Source organism: Melospiza melodia, chromosome 10 (genome assembly GCF_035770615.1).
Source record: "Melospiza melodia melodia isolate bMelMel2 chromosome 10, bMelMel2.pri, whole genome shotgun sequence".
Classification (NCBI taxonomy): domain Eukaryota; kingdom Metazoa; phylum Chordata; class Aves; order Passeriformes; family Passerellidae; genus Melospiza; species Melospiza melodia.
This window is the reverse complement of record NC_086203.1, coordinates 22,657,738-22,677,648: the sequence shown is the minus strand read 5'-3', so window position 1 is coordinate 22,677,648 and position 19,911 is coordinate 22,657,738. Positions and strand designations below refer to the sequence as shown.

The 19,911-nt window shown below is 45.7% G+C and overlaps 1 protein-coding gene across 1 annotated transcript; it reads left to right on the top strand.

Moving 5' to 3' along the window:
- The first annotated feature begins 2,302 nt into the window (after window positions 1-2,302).
- On the top strand, window positions 2,303-19,615 carry ACOX2 (acyl-CoA oxidase 2). The gene is made up of 15 exons (XM_063164898.1): window positions 2,303-2,423; window positions 3,084-3,367; window positions 4,552-4,714; window positions 7,291-7,442; window positions 7,704-7,811; window positions 8,479-8,598; window positions 9,080-9,195; window positions 9,593-9,765; window positions 10,828-10,990; window positions 11,641-11,831; window positions 12,972-13,133; window positions 14,094-14,199; window positions 16,135-16,352; window positions 18,056-18,185; window positions 18,895-19,615. The coding sequence occupies exons 2-15, from the start codon at window positions 3,208-3,210 to the stop codon at window positions 18,955-18,957; spliced, it is 2,025 nt and encodes a 674-aa protein (XP_063020968.1). The 5' UTR covers window positions 2,303-2,423; window positions 3,084-3,207; the 3' UTR covers window positions 18,958-19,615.
- Window positions 19,616-19,911: the final 296 nt, after the last annotated feature.

Genomic DNA, 19,911 nt, shown 5'->3' with positions numbered 1-19,911 from the left:
TGACAACAAGAGCTCCCTGCTGCCCTACCATGGCAGGTTGTGTACTTCATTTCCTGGCATAAACCTTTCAAAGCAACAAATCTTCTCTACACCTTTGGTTAGACATGAGACCAGGGCACTCATGCAGGACTTTGTAAAATGCTTTATCAACCTTTCCCAGCCCCAGCAGTGAGGTTTCAATGGGCTGTGCCCCAAAACTCCTGACAGTGATCACACACCTCCTTCCACGCATGGATGCCAATGGTAGCTGTTCATTGTGACAGTTTCTTTTCTGTGGAAGAGAGTAAGAACCAATCACTTCTGCTCTTTAAAGATAAAAACCTTTTAGCTATGCTCTAACTGCTCCATTGCCTGGGATTTCTCCAACTGCCAGAGTTTTCAATACCAGCTTTGCTCTTTATCCAGGTCATGCTGAGATCTCTTCTCCTATGCACTCACTCCTGAAGTGCTCCTACATAATTTGCTGCAGTGAAATTTCCTGTCAAGGAACATTTACATTTTACTGCCTGATTTACTCCTCGTGACTGCCTCAGAAATGGGAAGTTCTGGTTTCCTTCCTCAAGCCAGTGGTACCCTCAGACTGGCCCTGGCTGAACACCCCTTCCCAGGAATTCGCCTCTGCCTATCCTAGGTGTTCTCCACACTTAGATCATTTCCCAAAATGATCTAAAACTGCCACAGACTGAAACTTCATCAACTTTGTGTTGATGAAAGCATTATATGAAATCTTGAATTCATCATGATACTGGTGAGATCCAGCCCAATGAAAATGGGCAAAAATGCAAAATTATCAGCAACACAATAATGAGAGAGTGTTCCAACACACCATGACCAGGCGCTCTTGTGGGTTTTGTTGGTTCTCATCACAGCCCATGAGATCTCTGGGCTTCCACAGACACTCAGAGCCGAGCTGGGTGTGCGGCTCTGGTGGCTCTCCAGCTCAGACCTCACTAACACAGACTGGCAGTGACCTACTCAGGCAGCACCTGAGCCTGCCCAAATATAAACCTGCATGAACATCAGGCTGCAAAGAGATTCAGGGACAGGCTTTTTCCAATCTGTCATCCTTCACCCTCCCTTCAGGAGACCCAGACCCACCCGCTGAATTACAAACAGCAGTCAAGAAGCACAAGGCCGAGCACTTCTGACTCCAGCAGAAGGAAATGTAAGAACAAATGGAAAAATCCCACAGAGCACTTCAGAAGGATGTACTGCCTCCCCACCACTCATGACTCCGAGTCACTGTGGGACAGACACTGTGCAGCACAGAGCAGAAACTGGCACATCTCCAGGACACCCTGTCACTCTGGGAGTGGATGGAGCCACATGACATCTTTAATCGACCAGAGTGATGCCGAACACACCGTCCACTGCCCGAGAGCCACTCACTGCATTGCAGCTGGCTGCTCTCATTGCCTGCTGCTCCTCGTGGCTGCTGGGCTTGGTTCAGCAAACTCAGCTCCAGGCTTAAAATTATCGTTACCCAAAACTACATCCGATGTCCCAACATTTGCTTAACTTCCCATATTAAAGCAAGCCGTCTGTAATGTGAACCCCAGGCGCTGTACCCCGCTCATTCCCTGACAAAGCAGTTTCCAGCATGGGTCGCAGCGGCAGCACAGGCCCATGGATGGGCCGTGCCCAGGGGGATCCTCTGCTGGATTTCTCTCCCGTCAGGCTCACCCTGCTGTAGGCATGGTCAGAGGGGTGTGAGGGATGTGAGCTCCCATCTCCTGCCCAGCAGGGACAGGCTCAGTACAGCCGGAGGTGAGGGAGCCCATCCCGTGTCAGGCTCCCTCGGGCCCCCGGCATTCAGTACAACCGGAGGTGAGGGAGCCCATCCCGTGTCAGGCTCCCTCGGGCCCCCGGCATTCAGCACAGCCGGAGGTGAGGGAGCCCATCCCGTGTCAGGCTCCCTCGGGCCCCCGGCATTCAGCACAGCCGGAGGTGAGGGAGCCCATCCCGGGTCAGGCTCCCTCGGGCCCCCGGCACAGCCCTGCTCCCCGGCCCTGCAGCCCGAGCTGCGGGAAGGGCTGAGGGCAGTGCCCTGGCACAGCTGGGGAAACGCTGAGCACGTCAAAGCCCCAGGCAAGCCTGCTGCTCTCCACCCGGAGCGGGCTACGAAAACAATAAACCAAAATTAAAAACACCAGAAGAAGGGCAGGGTGTCCATTAGGGGACAGAGCTGGAAGAGCAATCTCCAAGGTGCCAGCTGCCTTTAGCGGATACAAGCAGCCCCGTTTGGAAGCGCGGAGCCCTCCGAGCGCTGTGGGATTTTCCTGCCTGCAGAGGTCAGCGCTCCCCGGAACACCCGCGGCGCGGGGCGCCGGCTCCGGGGACAAGGTCCCCGCACAGGGCTCGGCAGCCGCGGCCCAGGCAGGAGGCAGCAGCCGGACGGCTCCACGGAGGACGCCTGAGACGAGGTACGTGGGGGACTGCGTTTGCACGGAGAGAAAGCAATCGCGTTTTCCTCCCGGAGGCGCGCGGAAGAGGAAGCTGAGGCCGAGGCGGCCCCGGTGCCCAGCGCCGCACCCCAGTGACGGCTCAAGGGCAGTCCCCGGTTACCCCGGCCGTGGGTGCCCGCCGCGCTGCCCCGGGGCTTTTCTCCCTGCACCAAGACACCTTGAACTAAAGACCTGAATATCAGAAAAAGCAGGAATTAATAACACATTTGCAGTGTTTTCCAGAGTTTGTATTTCTTAAAGTAATCTGATGCTTGGAAAGGCAACAGCCTCTTCAAAGGAAAAATCTGATTTGTTTTCTACTCACTTCGGTTTTGTTTTTACTAGTGTCCTGCGACCAGTCTCACTAACATGGGTTAGGGGTTGAGCCCCAAGGACAGAGGCAGCACAGGCAAGGCCACCAGTGCCCGTGAGTCCTGGGCCAGAAACTCCTGTAAACATTAACACATAGCAGTGGGATATTGCAGCATTAAATTTTCATAGAATACTGGGGACAGACTGGGAAAAGAAAAATATTTATGTTTTAAAAGACATAAATAAAACCTGCAATTTGAGTTCCTATAAATCTCCACTGTCCATTGCAATGAGGAGTGCCTAAATATTCACACAACCCTTGTGCAGGTGCAACATCTTGGCCAACCTACCAAAACCGTCCTCGCTGTGCCAACGCCTCCATCAGGCATCCAGTGACGGGTGCCAGTGCCAGAGGAGCCCTGTCCCTTTGCAGAGCAGCGCAGGCTCCGGGATGGCTCTGCTGGAGACCAGCAAGCACTGTCAGGGCTCGGTGCTCGGCAGCGTGAACCCCGACCTCGGCAGCGAGCGGCAGACGGCCTCCTTCTGTGTGGAGAGGCTCACGGCCCTGCTGGACGGCGGCGCCGAGCAGACACGGATTCGGAGGGCAGTGGGTGAGTGACCCTCAGACAAGGCCCTGCTGGGGGCTGGCACAGGCCATGCCTGTGTCCTGCTACTCCGCTGCTCCTTTGCAGCACAGTGGGGTTTGTGCTCCTGGGCATTTGCTTATCCCCCATCTCTTTAAAAAGTGGGAGTGTGGAGCTGGAGTCTTCTCTTCATGTAAATCAATGCAACTCCTCCGCAGCCACTCCTGCTGTCTGAAGCTTTTCCTCCTCCCTGTTCCCATTCCCTGACTCTGGCAAGACTGGTTAAACTGGAATACAAGAACTGGGGGTCGAGGATCCATGTGTGAGGGCAATGCGTGCAGGGGCTGGTGCTGCTGTGCAGAAATGCACATCACGTGTGAACCACAGCCAGCTTTCCTCCTTGGCACATTGGGCTCATCCAGGTGGGGAATTTCGTGCGTGGGTTGGCTCAACCAGGCTGAGCTGCTCTCACTCGTGATGGGTGTGCCAAAAAATGACTGTTGCTCAGGAGAAATAGAGGGAAAAAAACTCTCACTGTTGTCTCTGTAACTGCATCCATATTATACACTTACCAGAGGAAAACAGCACAGCCACTGGGATTGCCCTCTTCACAGTGCCACTGGAGTTCAGTATAACCTTCCACATCAATAGATTCAAGGTTTTAAGGCAAAATGGACAAGGGGAGTGTTCAAACTGACACAGAAATAGTGACTATGAGTTGTTGTGTAACAGTGCCATGGGCTGGTAACATCCTGAGCAGGACACCCAGCAGGCTCCAGCCATAATCCACCCTCTGGCTAATGCAGCTCACCACAGCCTGGTCAAAATGCAGCTCACCACAGCCCTTACTGCCCTCACAGCAGTTGGAGGCAGAGGGATCCTTGGCATCTTCTGCCAGAAGTCACCTCTCCCACCCTGACCAGGGAGGGTGCCTTACCCTTCAGGGTCACCATTTCCACTGAACCACTATTTCCCTCTCTCAGGCCCACTCAGTTCCCCTGGTGCTTCCCCAAACCCGCTGCTTTTCAGACTTAGATGTGACAGCCATGGGAGCCAGAACTGGCAAAACAAAACCTGCCTGCAAGCACCCTAAAAATCACAGCATCAGGATCCATGAGTCCAGTCCTGCCTGCTCTTCCTGAACGTGGCTCAAGGCATTACCTGCGCTTCCCCAGCCCCAGGATAACCAACTGTTCTGTGTTGCTTTGCAGTGGAAGCCATCGAATCTGACCCTGTATTTAGCAGAGAAAATCAGTATTTCCAGACCCAGAATGAGAGGTACGAAGCAGCAGTCAGGAAGGCTGTTCATCTCCAGAAAAAGATGCATGAGATGGGATGGACTGAGAATGGACCTGAATATAAGTACATTTACAGGTGATTTCATTTTTTTTTTTCTATGTACAACTAATTTTTTTTTAAAGAATCAGCTTTAGCAAATGCTGGGAAAGGCTAACAGCTGACAGATGAGGTTTGGATAAAAATGTGCTGCAGGTTTTTACTTCAGCATCACACTTGGGAAAAGAGAAAATGGGGGTACACGACTGGAACTTCTCAGAGAGCAGCACATGGGTACAGTGTGATAGATCAAGCAGTTCACAACCACAACATGAGATTTCCACTTCAACAATCTCATTACTTGTGCTGCAGCTCACATACCATCCCTTAGACATTTTTAAATGTATAACTAGAATTGGAAGTGGTGCTGTTTCAGTTCCATTACTGACTTCTAAATAAATTAAATATTACATTTTGTGTATCTAGAAAACACATATTTTATTAAAGGGAAAAAAAAAAGGAAAAAACTCACCTTAGTTTGTAGGTAAATGAGAATAAAGCGTTTTCACAGTCCTTTGCTTTAGAAGTTTTCTCAACACTTCATGTGGGGTTGAGCTCCACATTTCCATTGCTTGCCCCTCCTTTCCCCTTTGCTCAGTCAGTTCCTGGCTGGCTGTTGCCCAGGGCACGCTGTCTGCTTGGTGGGGTCACATTCCCAGTAGGAAGGTGCAAGTTCAGAAGTGTCACTCTGAAGGGCAAAGCTTGTCCCTTACACAGCACTTCTGACACCCAGAGCCAATTTTTGGCATTTCATAGACTCATAGCACAGTTAGAGTTGGAAAGGACATTTAAAGGTCATCTAGTCCATCTAGCCTTATGCAATGAGCAACAACATCTTCAGCTAGATCAGGTTGCTCAGCCTGACCTGGAATGTTTACAGAGAGGGGGCATCCACCAGCTCTCTGGGCAACCTGTGCCAGTGTTTCATCATGCTCACTGAAAATGAGCTCTTCATTATGTCTAGTCTAAATCTACCTTCTTTTAGTTCAAAACCATCACCCCTTGCCCTGTGGTAGCAGCCCTGCTAAAAAGTTGACCCCATCATATGAAAGATGATCATTTTTTATGCTGAGCCCTTCACCACTTACAGCGGGCAGAACTAATGAAGGGGGAAATGTGCCATGAAGAGCTCTTGGACCTGATCATTATATTCCCATTAAAAAGCAGCTCTCCACTGCTCTCTCAGAACAAAAAACATCCCACCCAGCTGTGCTTTTATCAGGCCCCCTGATGCCAAAGGCTGCAGCAGGACCAGCCCTGGGCTGTCCCATTTGCTGGATGAGGAGCAGAGCTGTCTGGCAGGGCAGCTCTTGCCTGATGGAACTGCAGGTGAGCACCAAGCTCCTATGACAGAACCCTGGCTCCCAGTGCCAGGCACAGTGAATCACTCACACAATTTAAAATCCAGCTTTTCAAATCGCAGCTAAAGGAACATTATTTCTGGCCAGGCTGCCAAGGATTCATTAAGTCATTTTCTGTTAATCAAAGCAATTTTCCTTTAACTTCTTTGTTCATATTTCCCCCCCACACTGTTTCAGCATGATTAATTCTCTCTCAGGGCCAGTATAAAAGAAAGGTCAGAGTCATTTGTTAACAACAGAAGGTATCTATGTGAAAGGAGATGCTCTCTAGAGCATTGCAGTAAAGCAATGTGCTAACATCCACTCAGCTGCTGAGAACAGCACAGGCACTCACTTGCACATTTACCTGTATCTGTGAGGTGATTCAACCATGATCTGAGGAATCCCAGGAAGAGGGGTATAGTTATATTCCTCATGTTTTCTTATTATTTCTCACACACTAAAAAAGCTTAAATAAATTTCTCATTTGCACCATGGAAATCACTGTACCCAAGTTCCCATACGCCTTTCTGGTGTTTCTGGAATAGAGCTTTTTAATGTATGCAGATGGTGATGGTGAAGGACCAGGGGTTACTTGGATGTATTTTCATTTTTCTACAAGAAAATAACATCTGAATTTGGGACAAATCTCCATGAACCCAGTATTGTTCACTGACTGCAAAAGGCAGCAAACAAACAGCAAAAAGCACAACAACAAACCAAACATACCATGGTATTTCTCCAGAATGGGAATGGGAAGGTTCAGGAGATCCAGGTCCCAGATACCTACATGTGTAATTCAGTCTAATATGCCTCATAGGAAATTGCTAGGGCTTGGGGTTTTTCAAGTAGGGTGCTGTTTTGTTCTTTCTTTTTAGTTCAGCTTCAAAATCTGACTTAAATAATCAAGAAAAAAAAATCCTCTGAAGTAAAATAAAAATATGAAATGCTCACAGAGTGTCAGGAGCTCTGGAGCTGGGTTGTGCTTTTAGCTCAGCATCTGCTACTCAGAACAGATAATTCCTTCAAGACCAAGTGAAATGGGCAAGCAACACATATGCAAACTCTGTTATGAAAAAAAGAGACAAAAGCAGCTTGGAAGGGCACTTTTCCTGCAACACTGTGCTGATGCTGGGTGCTGGGCAAGGTATGACAAGGCAGAAAGCAAAAGGCAGCAGGTGGTAGTGTCTGGTGACCGCTGCAGTGCCACTGCCTCATTCATCACATGCCTGGGACTCCATCCCCTGAAACGCTGCCCTTGTGCCTTCTCTGCAGGGCACTGTCGGGAGATGTCGCGTTCCTCCTTCACCGCGTCTTCATGAGAAGCATTTCAGTGCTGGGCTCGGACAGACAGATTGCCAAGTGGATTCCTCTCGCCACCCAGCACAAGCTCATTGGGAGCTACGCCCAGACTGAACTGGGGCACGGTAAGGCTGCAGGGAAAACAGCTTTTCTCTATGACACAAGCCTGCAGCCCAGATTCCCGTGGGAATTTGACTCCACACTGTCCATCCTTTACTGGGATGGGGGTGGTTGGGTTCTCGTTCATGGTTCTCATCAGAAGGGTAACCACAAAACCCTGATAGTACCCACGGCCAGCTTCCAGGGATCCTTTGCTCTCTCCATCCCTGTGATATACCAGGAAATAGATACATAGATAGATACTTTTTTAATTTCTTTTTTTAAAGGCACTTATCTTCAGGGTTTGGAAACAACAGCAGTCTTTGATACTGCTACTCAGGAGTTTATACTGAACACACCAAAGATCTCTGCCATGAAGTGGTGGCCTGGAGACAGTAAGTACCACACAAAATATCTTGGGTTTTGCCTCCTTCAGTTACTCCATCTACCCTGGTTAAGTTCAGTGTTTGAGGGTCCAGGTGCTAGCAGAAGACTTCAATAAAAGATACTCACATGGACAAGCAAGTAAGAGAAAGGAGGTTGTCCAAGTTCAAAGGCCACAAAGGAGCCACCATCATCTACAAAAACCTTTGGGTTGCAGGCTGAAGAACTTCACTGAGGAAAGCTTTTACTCTGCAGGAATAAATCTTCTTTTTAAATAATACTCAGACAACCAAAAACTGCAGGGAGGTCATCAGCATAAAGGATTCGAGTCATCAGACAGTCTCAGCATAAAGGATTCAAGTGTGAAATTCTTTGCTCCCTTCAGGAAGGTATTTCACAAAAAATAACTGAAGTCACTGTAACAGCCACAGCACTTCCCACTCTCACCACTACTATTAGCTCAAGCTGTTTATTTTTTCTCATATTCTGTTACAAAACTGTTAATCCAAGCCTCATGGGCACCAAAAGAGGCAGAATGATGGTGCAACTTCTGAGCAGGCTGATTTAGGTTGTGCTGACCCATACCTAAGACCCAACACATAATTAGTACTCATCTCTCTTAACTGTGTTTGTGCTGTACCTTGTCTTAAGGGAATGGGGCTGTTTTTCTTCTCACAGTGGGAAGATCAGCAACCCACACAGTGGTCTTTGCCCAGCTGTACATCCATGGGAAGTGCTATGGCATCCATCCCTTCATTGTGCAGATACGCAGCCTTCAGGACCATTCCCTCTGCCCAGGTAAATAACCCCAGACACCGCAGCACTTGTGCACGTGCTCTGCCTATTTTGCCCTTAAATGTTTTCTAAAACATTGGGCCCAGGGCAAGTTATAATTGCCAAAACCAAGCCAAGAGAGATAGCCAAGGTGCAGTTATCATTAACCCCAACCTTTTGATCTGAAGGGAAATTTAACATATCTTCACCATGTCCAGACCAAGCCCTTGACATTACCAGAAGCCTGGGTTGCTCTGAGCACCTCTGCATTAACACCTCAGTTCTGACCCCAACCCCAGCCAGCACAGATCCATCTGTCAATGGATCATGGAAACAAACTACTACAAGGCATTCTAATGCCTGTTTCACCCCTCGGGCAAGATCACCCATGCTGGGGAAGAAGCAGAGCTGACCATGCCCTTCTTTGGGGGTCCCCATCCTGACACAAAATGGGGAGGAAAAAGTTCAAGTAGAAGCAAGCAGGCTGTGTTTTCTCCTGCTGCAGGCGTAACTGCAGGAGACATCGGTCCCAAAATGAATTTTGAGCACATTGACAACGGCTACCTCCTGCTGAAGAACGTGCGCATCCCCAGGGAGAACATGCTGAGCAAGTTTTGTGAGGTATGTGTGGACTCACATCACAAACTTGCTGTCAGACTCTCATTCCACAGCCAGAGAAACAACAGGGAATTGTCTAAATTTGGGACAAAAATCTTCCTTTGAGTGTCAGCAAGTCTCTGAGGTTTTACCAAGGGCAGAAGGTACCTGAATCCTAAATGAAAATCAGCGTCAAGAATTCCACATTCAGAAGCTGGGGATCATGGGGCAGGCAGAACCTACCTCTGCCACAAACAGTAAGAGTTTGTCTTTTCAAATGGATGTATTTCATCCATCGTCCATAAAAGCATTGTTTACATTCAGTGAAGGATTTTTATATCCATTTTATTCCATGCATAGCAATTACACATCCACAGTAGTACTGACTAAGGCAGCACCTGACAGCCTCTCTCTACCCTAGGTTCGCCCAGATGGCACCTATGTAAGACAGGGCTCGCAGCAGATCAATTATTTCACAATGACGTCCGTGCGCATTTCCCTCATTTCAGACGAGGTTCTGACTCCCCTCCAGAAGGCGTGCACCATCGCCATCCGCTACTCTGTGGTTCGCCGCCAGTCCAAGCTAAAGCCTGGGTAATGCCACACATCCCACTGGGAAGGGGACTGGACCCTGTGTTCCCCCACACCAGTTTGTATTTCTTCTCCTCATCTTATCTTTCAGCCCATCACTGGCTGATTTCCTGGCCCAGACAGGGCATGATAAACATGTTTCCCCAGTATTTACATTAACGAGCTTCAGTCAAAGTACAAGAGAATGTTTACAGTTCTTTCCAAGATAAGTTTCATACTTTGAATAGGTCAGTGGCTCACGCAGGCAACTTATTCTTTTATAACTGGCCTTCCCCTGTAATCCCATAACTGAGCAGAATCCAGACAAAATGGACAAGTTGCTGAATTCTTATTCCATAGTGCCCTACTAATGAATGCGACATTAAAATACCTTCAACCATCCAGAAACCTAATATTCAAACTTTAGGCACTGAATTGTATTCAGTGTTGAATCCCCATTATTTTTAAAGAAATATGTTTATTTGAACGGATTACAAAGATTTCCATTTAAATATCCTTTCAAAAGCAGAAAGATCCTAGTGAAAACACAGTTCAGTTCAAGCACAAACCAAACAGAAGAGCACAGCAGCTGAACTATTGTAGTAACCAATTCCAGTGATTGAAGTCCTAAATGTACCAACCACAGAAGTGAAAAAGAACATCCAAAAACAGCTCAGAAAACTTAATTCAGACTCAGATATTTTCAGGGAAACATTTCTATGCACAGGGCCACAAAGATTCTGTTTAAAAAGCCAAAGTTTATCAGGTGCAATGCCACTGCCTTTTCTGCAGCACCTAACAACTTGCTGTCCTTGAAGGCCTCACTCTCATCCTCTCCTGCAGTCCCTGTTCCCCCCTGTACTGACTGACCACACAGAGCCTTTTCTACACTGTTAGGCTTTTTAGGGGTTGTTTCTCCAATAGTTCAGCAAGCTGGACAAATTTGCTGCCACACTGTCAGCTCAGTCTTGCGCACACACTGCTTCTTGGTAATGAAAAACACTGTTTTCATTCTGCAGCAGGTGAAGTAACAGTAGCTATGCCCATGTCCATACTCCCTCTGCTTCATCAGCTGTCTTCCAACAGGGAACAAGAAGCAAAAATCCTTGACTACCAGACTCAGCAAGAGAAACTGCTGCCCCAGCTGGCAGCAGCCTATGCCTTTCATTTCACCAATGACTACCTGCAGGAGCTATTCGACAAGGGGTACAGAGAGATCCAGAGGAAGAACTTTGACATGCTGCCAGAGGTGAGCTGCAGCAGGATTAACTCATACAGCACTTCTGTTCCCTAAATGTTAAAGTATTGTAGCAAATTGGAGGAGCATTCCTCTCACCACTAGAGAACTGGAGAAAGAGGAAGCACTAATTGCTCCAATGACGTGTCCCAGATCTGCAACCAGTCAGCAGCAGCATTCACTGTACCACCCCAAACTTTTTGTTTTGGGAACCATTGCAGAGTGAAAAGTCCTTGAAAAGCATGTCCAGAACCTTGTTCCAAGTAGCTGGTGGCACAAAGTGTTATTACACAACTTCAGCTCCAGTGCGCATGCACATACATCTGAGCCAAAACCAAAAATGGGACTTTTTAAACAGAACAGAATATTTTGCAATTAAGTGCTTGAAATGAAAACACACTCTGAACAAAGGTGGCCAAAGCCAGAACTGGCTGAGAGAAATCCAAAAATGCATAAACTGACTACAGTGTGCCCAGCAGGAGCATGTGCAGCATCCCAGAGAGACACCAAAGGTCAGGCTCAGGGAACTGGGTGCTACCAGCATTCAAAGGGGAACCTGACAGGGATTTCATGCCCAGATATTGCACAGAATTAAAAAAAAAGGAACTTATTCTGAGGATTCCGCTGGTAATACTCTGCTTTTTTTCTCCCTTTTTTAACAGCTCCATGCATTATCTTCAGGTTTTAAAGCCATGATCACTCAGCACTGCACAGCAGGAGTGGAGATCTGTCTCCGGGCCTGTGGGGGCCATGGCTACTCCCTGCTAAGTGGACTGCCTTCCTTGTATACCAAAATACTTGCCTCTTGTATTTATGAAGGGGAAAACACCATTTTGCTCCTGCAAACTGCCAGGTAACAATTCAAATATGTTCATCTAAAAGCCTGCCCCCTCATTTATTCAGCCTTTACCACTTCTTCTCCAAAACCAGTAAAACCAGCTACTCCTTTCTCACAGCACCATCTAAAAATACAGCTCAGGATATAAACTATTCATGCCTTCAGTCTAACAAGCATGGAAGTGTGTGGGAACTGGATTATCTCTTCTATTTTTGGTTTGGGGACGTATGCAGGTGCTGTTCTGCATAACCTCATTTTCCTCTTTGCCTGGTAGCACAGCAAAGGTATTGCTGTCAAAGTTTTGTGGGTAATGTTTTAAGCTACCAATGTGACAATGGTGCCATGTAATGCAATATTGGTAAAGTGGGGTTGATTCAGAGGAAGCAAAGTTGTGGGATGCTGAAAGTGGCTGAGTCATGCTCCAAGAACATCACATTCCTCCAAACACACAGACTCATGATTATCAAGAGTAGATGAAATACAGGGTAAAGAAACTACAGCTGCTTGAACTTTTAATAATGTTTGTTTTTACTAGAAGGAGAAAACCAGGGCACTTCCAAGGGTCAGAGCACCACATAGCTCTGTGCTGCCATGCAGACATTTTTGCACTCATTACTCCTTTTTGCAAGATCAACAGTAAAGTCAAGAGAAATGCTGTACCCTTTTCATTCCACACCTGATCAGTCTAGCTCATAGCAGAGGTACCAAAAAACTAAGGGAGTGGGGAATGCTCCTTGTAAACTCTCTGCAAGGGTCTCATGTGTGTTAACATAATGTGACTGTGTGTTGGGGATCACAGAGGGTAAGACCAAATCACCATTAAAGCTCCAGAGCATTGAGAACTCAGGTTGCAAAGTTGATAATGTATCTAATCACTACACTGCTGAGACTGCCAATAGCCACAGCAAGTTTCTGCTGAAAAAAATATCATTATGGATTGCTGTAGTGTTTAATAAGGCAGACAGACTCACTACAGATCAGGTTACTGTGAGTAACATACAAAACAAAAGGTCATTACTTGTTCAAGTCCATTCTGGGCCACTCATGGGATGGGTCACACCTTGCTGCTCCTCACCTGAGCCCACTTTACTTTTTGCATGTCTGTTTGCTGCAAGATCAGCACCATGCCCTGCTCTGACTGTTACCTCTTCCCAGGTTCCTGATTAAGTGCTTCATGGCAGCCAGTGCTGGCCAGCCTGTGCCACCATCTGTCACTTATCTGGCTGCAGTGAAACATGGGAAGTGTCCAGCCAAGAACAAGTTGGATTTTCTCAGTCCAGATATTTACACTGAGGCCTATCAACACGTGGCAGTCAGGTCAGTACAGAGGGTGGGACACAGAATTTCTCTCTTTGACATCAGAAATGTGTTAAGAGCTCGGCTTCTTCCTTGCTTTAAAGGGAGGTAAAATAAAATAAGTTAAACTATGTTTGGTGCCATCTGTTCCTGAAAAGGAAAGGAAGGCTTCACAGGGTTAACAGCCATGTCAGATGTTCAGTATGAAGCTTCCATACTCAGAAATTTTTAAGCTATGTGCTACCAAACAACTACATTTCACAGAGTTGGTGGCACTATTAAAGTAAATCCCCGACCACATCACTGAGTTGCTATCCAGTAAAATATTTATTGGACCCTGGGAAATTCTATTGGAATCTTAAAATTTCACATACCTGAGAAATTGATGTTTATTTTCAGTTTACACCACAGCAAGAACAGAGCCCCTCATTCTGTCTGTAGCCTTTTAACTACACACATTCAGCAACTCAACATAAATAAAAATCATAACATGAGTGGTCTCAGAATTATGTACACAGTTATGGGCTGTATAGGTGCCACCTCTGAAAGTCAGGGAAAAAGACAACCCTGCTGTCATTGAAACCAGTGTAAAAACAGCCACTCATCAAAAAGCTTCCTCAATGGGAACAGGATTTGAATCCCTGTGTAGAAAAGGAGAAATATAATGTGACAGCAGTCCAGTATTACTGTTTGTTTTGCAAACTCTCCTTACACACACACAACCCAAGAAAGGCTCAGCCAAACCCCTGGTAAATACCCTGGAAGCTGAGAAGGCAGAAATCCTTCAGGACCAGGGTTGTCTGGGTTCTTCTCACAATTTATGCCCAGATTTTGCATAATCTAAGTTCACTCCTACTGAGTGTGGGTAACTCCAGATGTCAGAAATGCCACTTTGCACTTCAGTCACACACAACTCCTGAGTGCAAATTCATGCATGTGGGATGCACATACAAGATACTTTGTGCTTTTTCCATTTTCCAGGCTCACAAGCAGCACAGCAGCAAAGCTACAGGACTTGATCCAGTCTGGAGTCAAAAAGCATGATGCATGGAACCAGTGCACAGTGCAGCTGGTGCAGGCTGCAAAGGTTAGCAAAATTTATCTGCTTATCTGATGTTTGTCTTTATGAAACAATGTGCAACAGAAATGGCATGATTAGCTTAAAGCCTCAGTGCTGTTTATTGTTTCCTGTTGGCATCTAAGAGACAGCACAAACACTGGCACTGTGGTCTGCATGGTGGAAAAGTTGTATTAAGAAGCAATTCCTTACCTGAAAAATTTGCTGTCTGTATAGGCCAAGTAGAAAAAGACTAGGAGAAATGAAAGGGGGGGAAAATACATTCACAGTTAGGCTGCCACTACTGGCAGAATCAGACCTCCCATATCCCGCAACAAAACCCCATCTCCAGCCAGCACTCATTTTTGTATAAGAATCCAGCGTTTCTGGTGCCCAGAGGAGTCTTCCTGAAGCCACTCCACTGCAAGCTGGTGGAGTCACAGCAAAGGATGAAACATGCCTGGTACTTCTTCCATCTGGTGGAAAGACAACTGCAGGGAAAAGAGTGAAAACCAGTGATAAGTGCAATGTTAACTACTGCTGAAAGATAAATCAAATTTATAAGAGATGCTTTCAACTGAAGTAGCATTGGGACAGCAGCATTTGTTCCCTAAAACAAGTGTGAATTAGTACAGAATTGAGCAGAAAAGAGGGGAGAAAAGCCCTAAATATTAATGAAAACTAAATCTGTTGATAGTGCTGTATCTCCAAAAACCAAAAATTTTTTTAATATGCAATTAAAGTGCAATTCCACTACAGTTATGGTGAAGGCCTTCCCTTCCCATCCACAACTTATTTTAACACCATTTAGCATCCCATCCACCAATTTTAACGTTAACTATTTCTGAAGAGCCTAACATAAGCACAGGGCTGGCTGTGGTATCATCAGCACTGCTGGCAGACTCTTCAGAAAATGGGATCCAGGCCCCCAGAGTCTCTTAAGTATTTCAAGGGCAGGAAAAGTCTCCAAACCCCTTGAATTTTCCCCATAACTTTAAAAATTTTATATACTGTTGCCTTCTTGGGGCAATTCTGTATTTACTTCTTATTCTATACCTTCCCTGGAGATTTACCCACACATCTGGCATGGCAGCTCTCTGAACTGACCCCTGCCAGCTCTCAGCTGAGTGGCTCAGACACTGGGCAGACTCCACTCTGGTTAATTGTTTGAGTTAATTGCTTGAGTGCCCACTCAGGGCCACTCAGCTTCTCAGGCAGGTTCTGCACTCCATACTGGCCTCCACCTCTGCTGCTTCACCAGGAAAAGCAGCAGTGCAGGTGTGCCATGCTTACGCCTGCAGCTGGAAGGGAACTCAGCAGTGGGGGAATGAACCCACACAGATCCCAGCACCAACAACCACCCCCAGCAGTGTCAGTGTAGCCAGAATCAGCCTAATTAATTCATCTCTGCACCTCTGATAATATTCTAATATTCTATTGTGGGTCAGACATTCTGCTGGTGTGTGACCCCAAAATTACCAGTTTACTTAAAACCACAAAAGTGGGAGGTAAGTCTGGTTGTTCTTCTGACGATGGTGTTTCCAGAGCTGAAGCCTTGTGGACACTGATCCCAAAGTACCATGAGCCCAAGGTCTTCAACAGAAGTTTTCTCCTATTGATGTACAAGCAACATTCACTTACAACACGAGCACATTCCAATGTGTTTCCTTCACAGAAACTCTTTGGGATATTGATCAGAACTATTTAGAATAAGTATCAGCATGATTTCTGAAACAGTTTTATGAAGTTTACAAATACCATGGTGTTGACTGTTTACACATTCTGAATTCTGCTGTTGCTGTAAGCCATGAATGGAAAGGCCTGGTCACCCAGCAAACAAAGGATACAGACTGGAGAAGTGCCAGGGAAATGAAAAGGTTTTATATTCTTTGCAAGAACATTTGAGTCATTTGGCCTACTAAAGTGTTTGAGGTGCATTCACTGTTGATTGCATTTGTTTTCCAGGCTCACTGCCACTACATTGCAGTGAAAAACTTTGCAGAAACTGTGGAAAAACTCGAGACCAAGGCTGGCATCCAGAAGATTATGAAACATCTCTGTGACCTCTTTGCACTGCACGGGATCTTCTCAAACACAGGGGCCTTCCTGCATGATGGATACACATCTGCAGCTCAAATGGACATGGTCACTGCAGCCTACCTGGACCTCCTGGCTGTCATTCGGTGAGCTGCTCTGGCAGGACACACACAGCTCTCCAGTTTATCCCTGGGCTGGATATAAAAGGGTGCTGCTGTACCTATGGCAACATCTCCACAGTCAATTCACCTCATTCAGTGTTTATTTCCAGTGCCTGGCAGTACTAGAAATTGATTGAAACATCTACTCAGAGCTTGTTTTCGTGGTAAAACAGACCCCAGTGTCCTCTGCAATCTCTAAAGTTCTGTAACATAAAGTCTTAAATTATAAATGAAGAAGTCATGAACACTTTCTACCATCTGCAGTAGAGTGAAAGCAGGAAAATATGTAGTCAGAGCACACTGGCAGGAGGCAGCCACAGCAACCCATCACACATTGCAAAATGTGCTCAAGCCACAGCTAATACAGCCTCCTCTGTTGCCATGGCTGAGCTGCAACTGGTACCCAAACAATCCTGCCTACAGCTACTTCAGATGCATCTGCTCTACACCATTTATTACCAACTCTGTGAATTCTGAGTTAAGGTTTTCACTTACCACAGCACTCACAGAGGCTTTTTGACAAAGGGTTCAGCTGTTTGTTTAGAACATAGTAACTTATGGTGCAGAGGAGTTGCTACTGTATCTAAAATTCTACCTAAAGCACCGGGAAAGAAACAAGAACACACTATAAGCAAGGGCTGAGCCAAACAACAAAGGTTTTCAGAACTGATAACAGAATCTGAATTAAGTGACATTAATTTTAACATAACATTTTCAAAAGCCTAACATGTTGTCTTTGGAATTCATTGCAATTTCTGTGTTAGTCCATGCCTTGTTAACTGGATTCAAGAATGGAGTATTTACATATTTACAGTTAGTAGAAAGGATATAACCACTTCCTGGTCTGTAGCAAAAACCCAGCCTTTCCCAAACCCTTTCAGCTCTTCCCCAAAAGGAACTGGAAGATAGAAATGCTGACATTTGAGCAAACCACTTTGCATCCTGGTACCTCAGGTGTGAGGTACAGCCAGCACAACTTCTAACACCCAAGAATGATGGAAGGATGAGGAAAAAGAAACCATCTCCTGCTTAGGAGGTGCTGCCTGTGCTCTCGTGTCCATACTGGCCCCTGGATTAGATGGGCCCTTGGATGGGTCAGGGTTGTTTTGCTCTTACAGATAGGAATAGAAGAGCTCAGCACTTCATGGTGAGATAATAGAAATACTGAAAGGTGGATGAAGGTTGAAGATCAGCAAAGCAACTGCACATCAATCTAGTGGGAACCTTATTCCATTTTATAAGACACACATACAGCATAAGAAAAATGAAAGAAAGAGAAAAATCAAAAGAACAAACTGGCAGAGACTACTGAGAAAAAATCTGACATGAGTCCTGAATTAGGGATGGAGCCCAGGTGATGGAGCCAGGGTGAAGACCCTGCAAACACCCACTCAGCAGTGCAGACAACTCAGGGCATTGGTAGAACATCACAGAATGACAAAATTGTTAGGGTTGAAAGGGACCTCTGGAGATCATCTAGTCCAATCTCCCTCTCAGGCAGGGTCACCTAGATATGCTCTGAGGAATCAGAACAAACAGGATTCCCCCCCCCCAGTAAAGACAAGAGGAAAACTGGCACGAGCATTCCAGGAGACACCTGGAATCTGCCAAGTTTATCTTTGATTTATTTTCCCATCTTGCAAAGCAGCACCTGTCAGTAACAGGAATGCCACTCCTGTGCTTTGTAGGAAGGATGCTGTGCCACTGGTGGATGCTTTTGACTTCACAGACAAGAGCCTGAACTCTGCTCTGGGCAGCTACGACGGGCAGGTTTACCAGCGCCTCTACGAGTGGGCTCAGAAATCACCCACCAACCAGGTAGGGATCAACTACAGCTGGGCAACCTCCAGGGCAGAAACTGCTTCTCTTCTAACAAAGCAGTACAGACAAGAGACAAGAGCTTTTAATTCCTCTTTGTATCACATGGTACAAAATAAGCTAAAATTAAAGTCTGTTTACATATTATGGAACAGCACTAAATGCAGGGTATTTTCTATACACTAATGCTTTCTACTAGTGCAAAACTTGGGGTTTTAAATATGTTTAACCAGAAAAGGTATAAGTGCTAAACAAGGCAATTTGATCCTTCATGGTCTTTAGCACTTTGCTTTCTCAATTCATCCATACTGTGGAATAATGTAAAAATTTTGTGTGATGTAAATATGTATTGCTCTGCTTGAAAACTCATTTGGCCTTGAGTGGGATTTTTACTGTCGTAATTGGTATCCCTTTGAAATTCCACACTTGAACACAAAATTTGCCTTCAGCAAACATTCAAGTCCAAGCATATTTTCTGAGGGTAAATAGTATGATGTCCCCTTTGGGAGGAGTGTGGTGTGCTGGTTATGAAGGACAGCACGTATTATAGAAAAAAAGATCTTGCACATAGTTGAAGCAGCTGCTGGTTTGTTGGTTGTTTTTTAAGTAGTGCAGCTTTATGTGTTTCAGAGATTGTTCTTAAGAAAAAAAAACAGCCTTTCCCTTCTTAATTGCCATTAATTCCCTTCCACATTCTCTTTCTGAGCAGATGAGCCCAGCCTACGAGAGGTATTTGAAGCCACTTCTGCACAACACGCTATCGAAATTATGAAGAACATGTTCAAAGTGAAGGGGACACATTTCCTCCTGTTCTTTGTGCAGCAGTACATTTATGAAGCATCAGTAATGACTAATCAGAATTAATAATCAGTTGCTTACTTACAGTTACAACAAGTATGAAAGATTCTCAGCCAGCCATTTGCAATTAGACAGATGCCAACAGCACTGAGTGGTACCTGCTGCTGTGAGACAATCCAGTCAGGAATAGTCCAGGGTTCACTGTTTTCAATCCTGAAGTGTCTTGACAGCATCAAAACTCTCATTTGACTTTCTTATTCTCTTTCTAAATCCACTATATGATGATTGAGGGGGAAAAAAAACCACCACCACACTGTGAACCCTCTCTCAGTGTGTAGTAGCTATATAGTGCCTTCAGAAAACCCAAAACAACCAACTTTACTGAAAAATCCATGGTGAAATCATGATTGTTTTTAGGAACAAGTTGTTCTCTTTGATCAGAATCTATATTAGAAAATGCATCTGTTTTGACAATTAAAATAGCTCTTGATTTGCTCAGTACTGGAATATTCCTGCCTAATGAAGATGCAGACAAAGCTGATGCCAGCTCCAGTCTGCAGAATTTACCTTCCCATTAATAGAGCTGCTCATTTCTATAAATCTTGAGCTCCAATAAAGTGTATTATTTGGAATACTGCTTCTCTAAATATTATACTTCATAATTATGGAAAGGGCAAGCTGATCCAGGCCAGTCATTAATTTGCTCATAAATTAAGTGTTTCAAAGAACATCTTGTGATCATAATTCAATGCCAGTTAACACAAATATTTCTTACCACGTGTTGCAAGAAAGAAACAACTTTTCCTGAGCTTCATCAGTTCTACTTCTCTTCCCTCCTTCTTAGCAAGAGTAAAGCTCTCACTGCTGCCTCTTATTACATAAGTCAAAAACCTGCAATGTATGAACAGGAAGAGACAAAATATGACAG

Coding starts and splice junctions, on each gene's coding strand:
- ACOX2 (XM_063164898.1), top strand. CDS start 3,208: ATGGCTCTGCTGGAGACCAGCAAGCACTGTCAGGGCTCGGTGCTCGGC. Junction 3,368..4,551: donor ACGGATTCGGAGGGCAGTGG/GTGAGTGACCCT, acceptor GTTGCTTTGCAG/TGGAAGCCATCGAATCTGAC. Junction 10,991..11,640: donor ACTTTGACATGCTGCCAGAG/GTGAGCTGCAGC, acceptor CTTTTTTAACAG/CTCCATGCATTATCTTCAGG.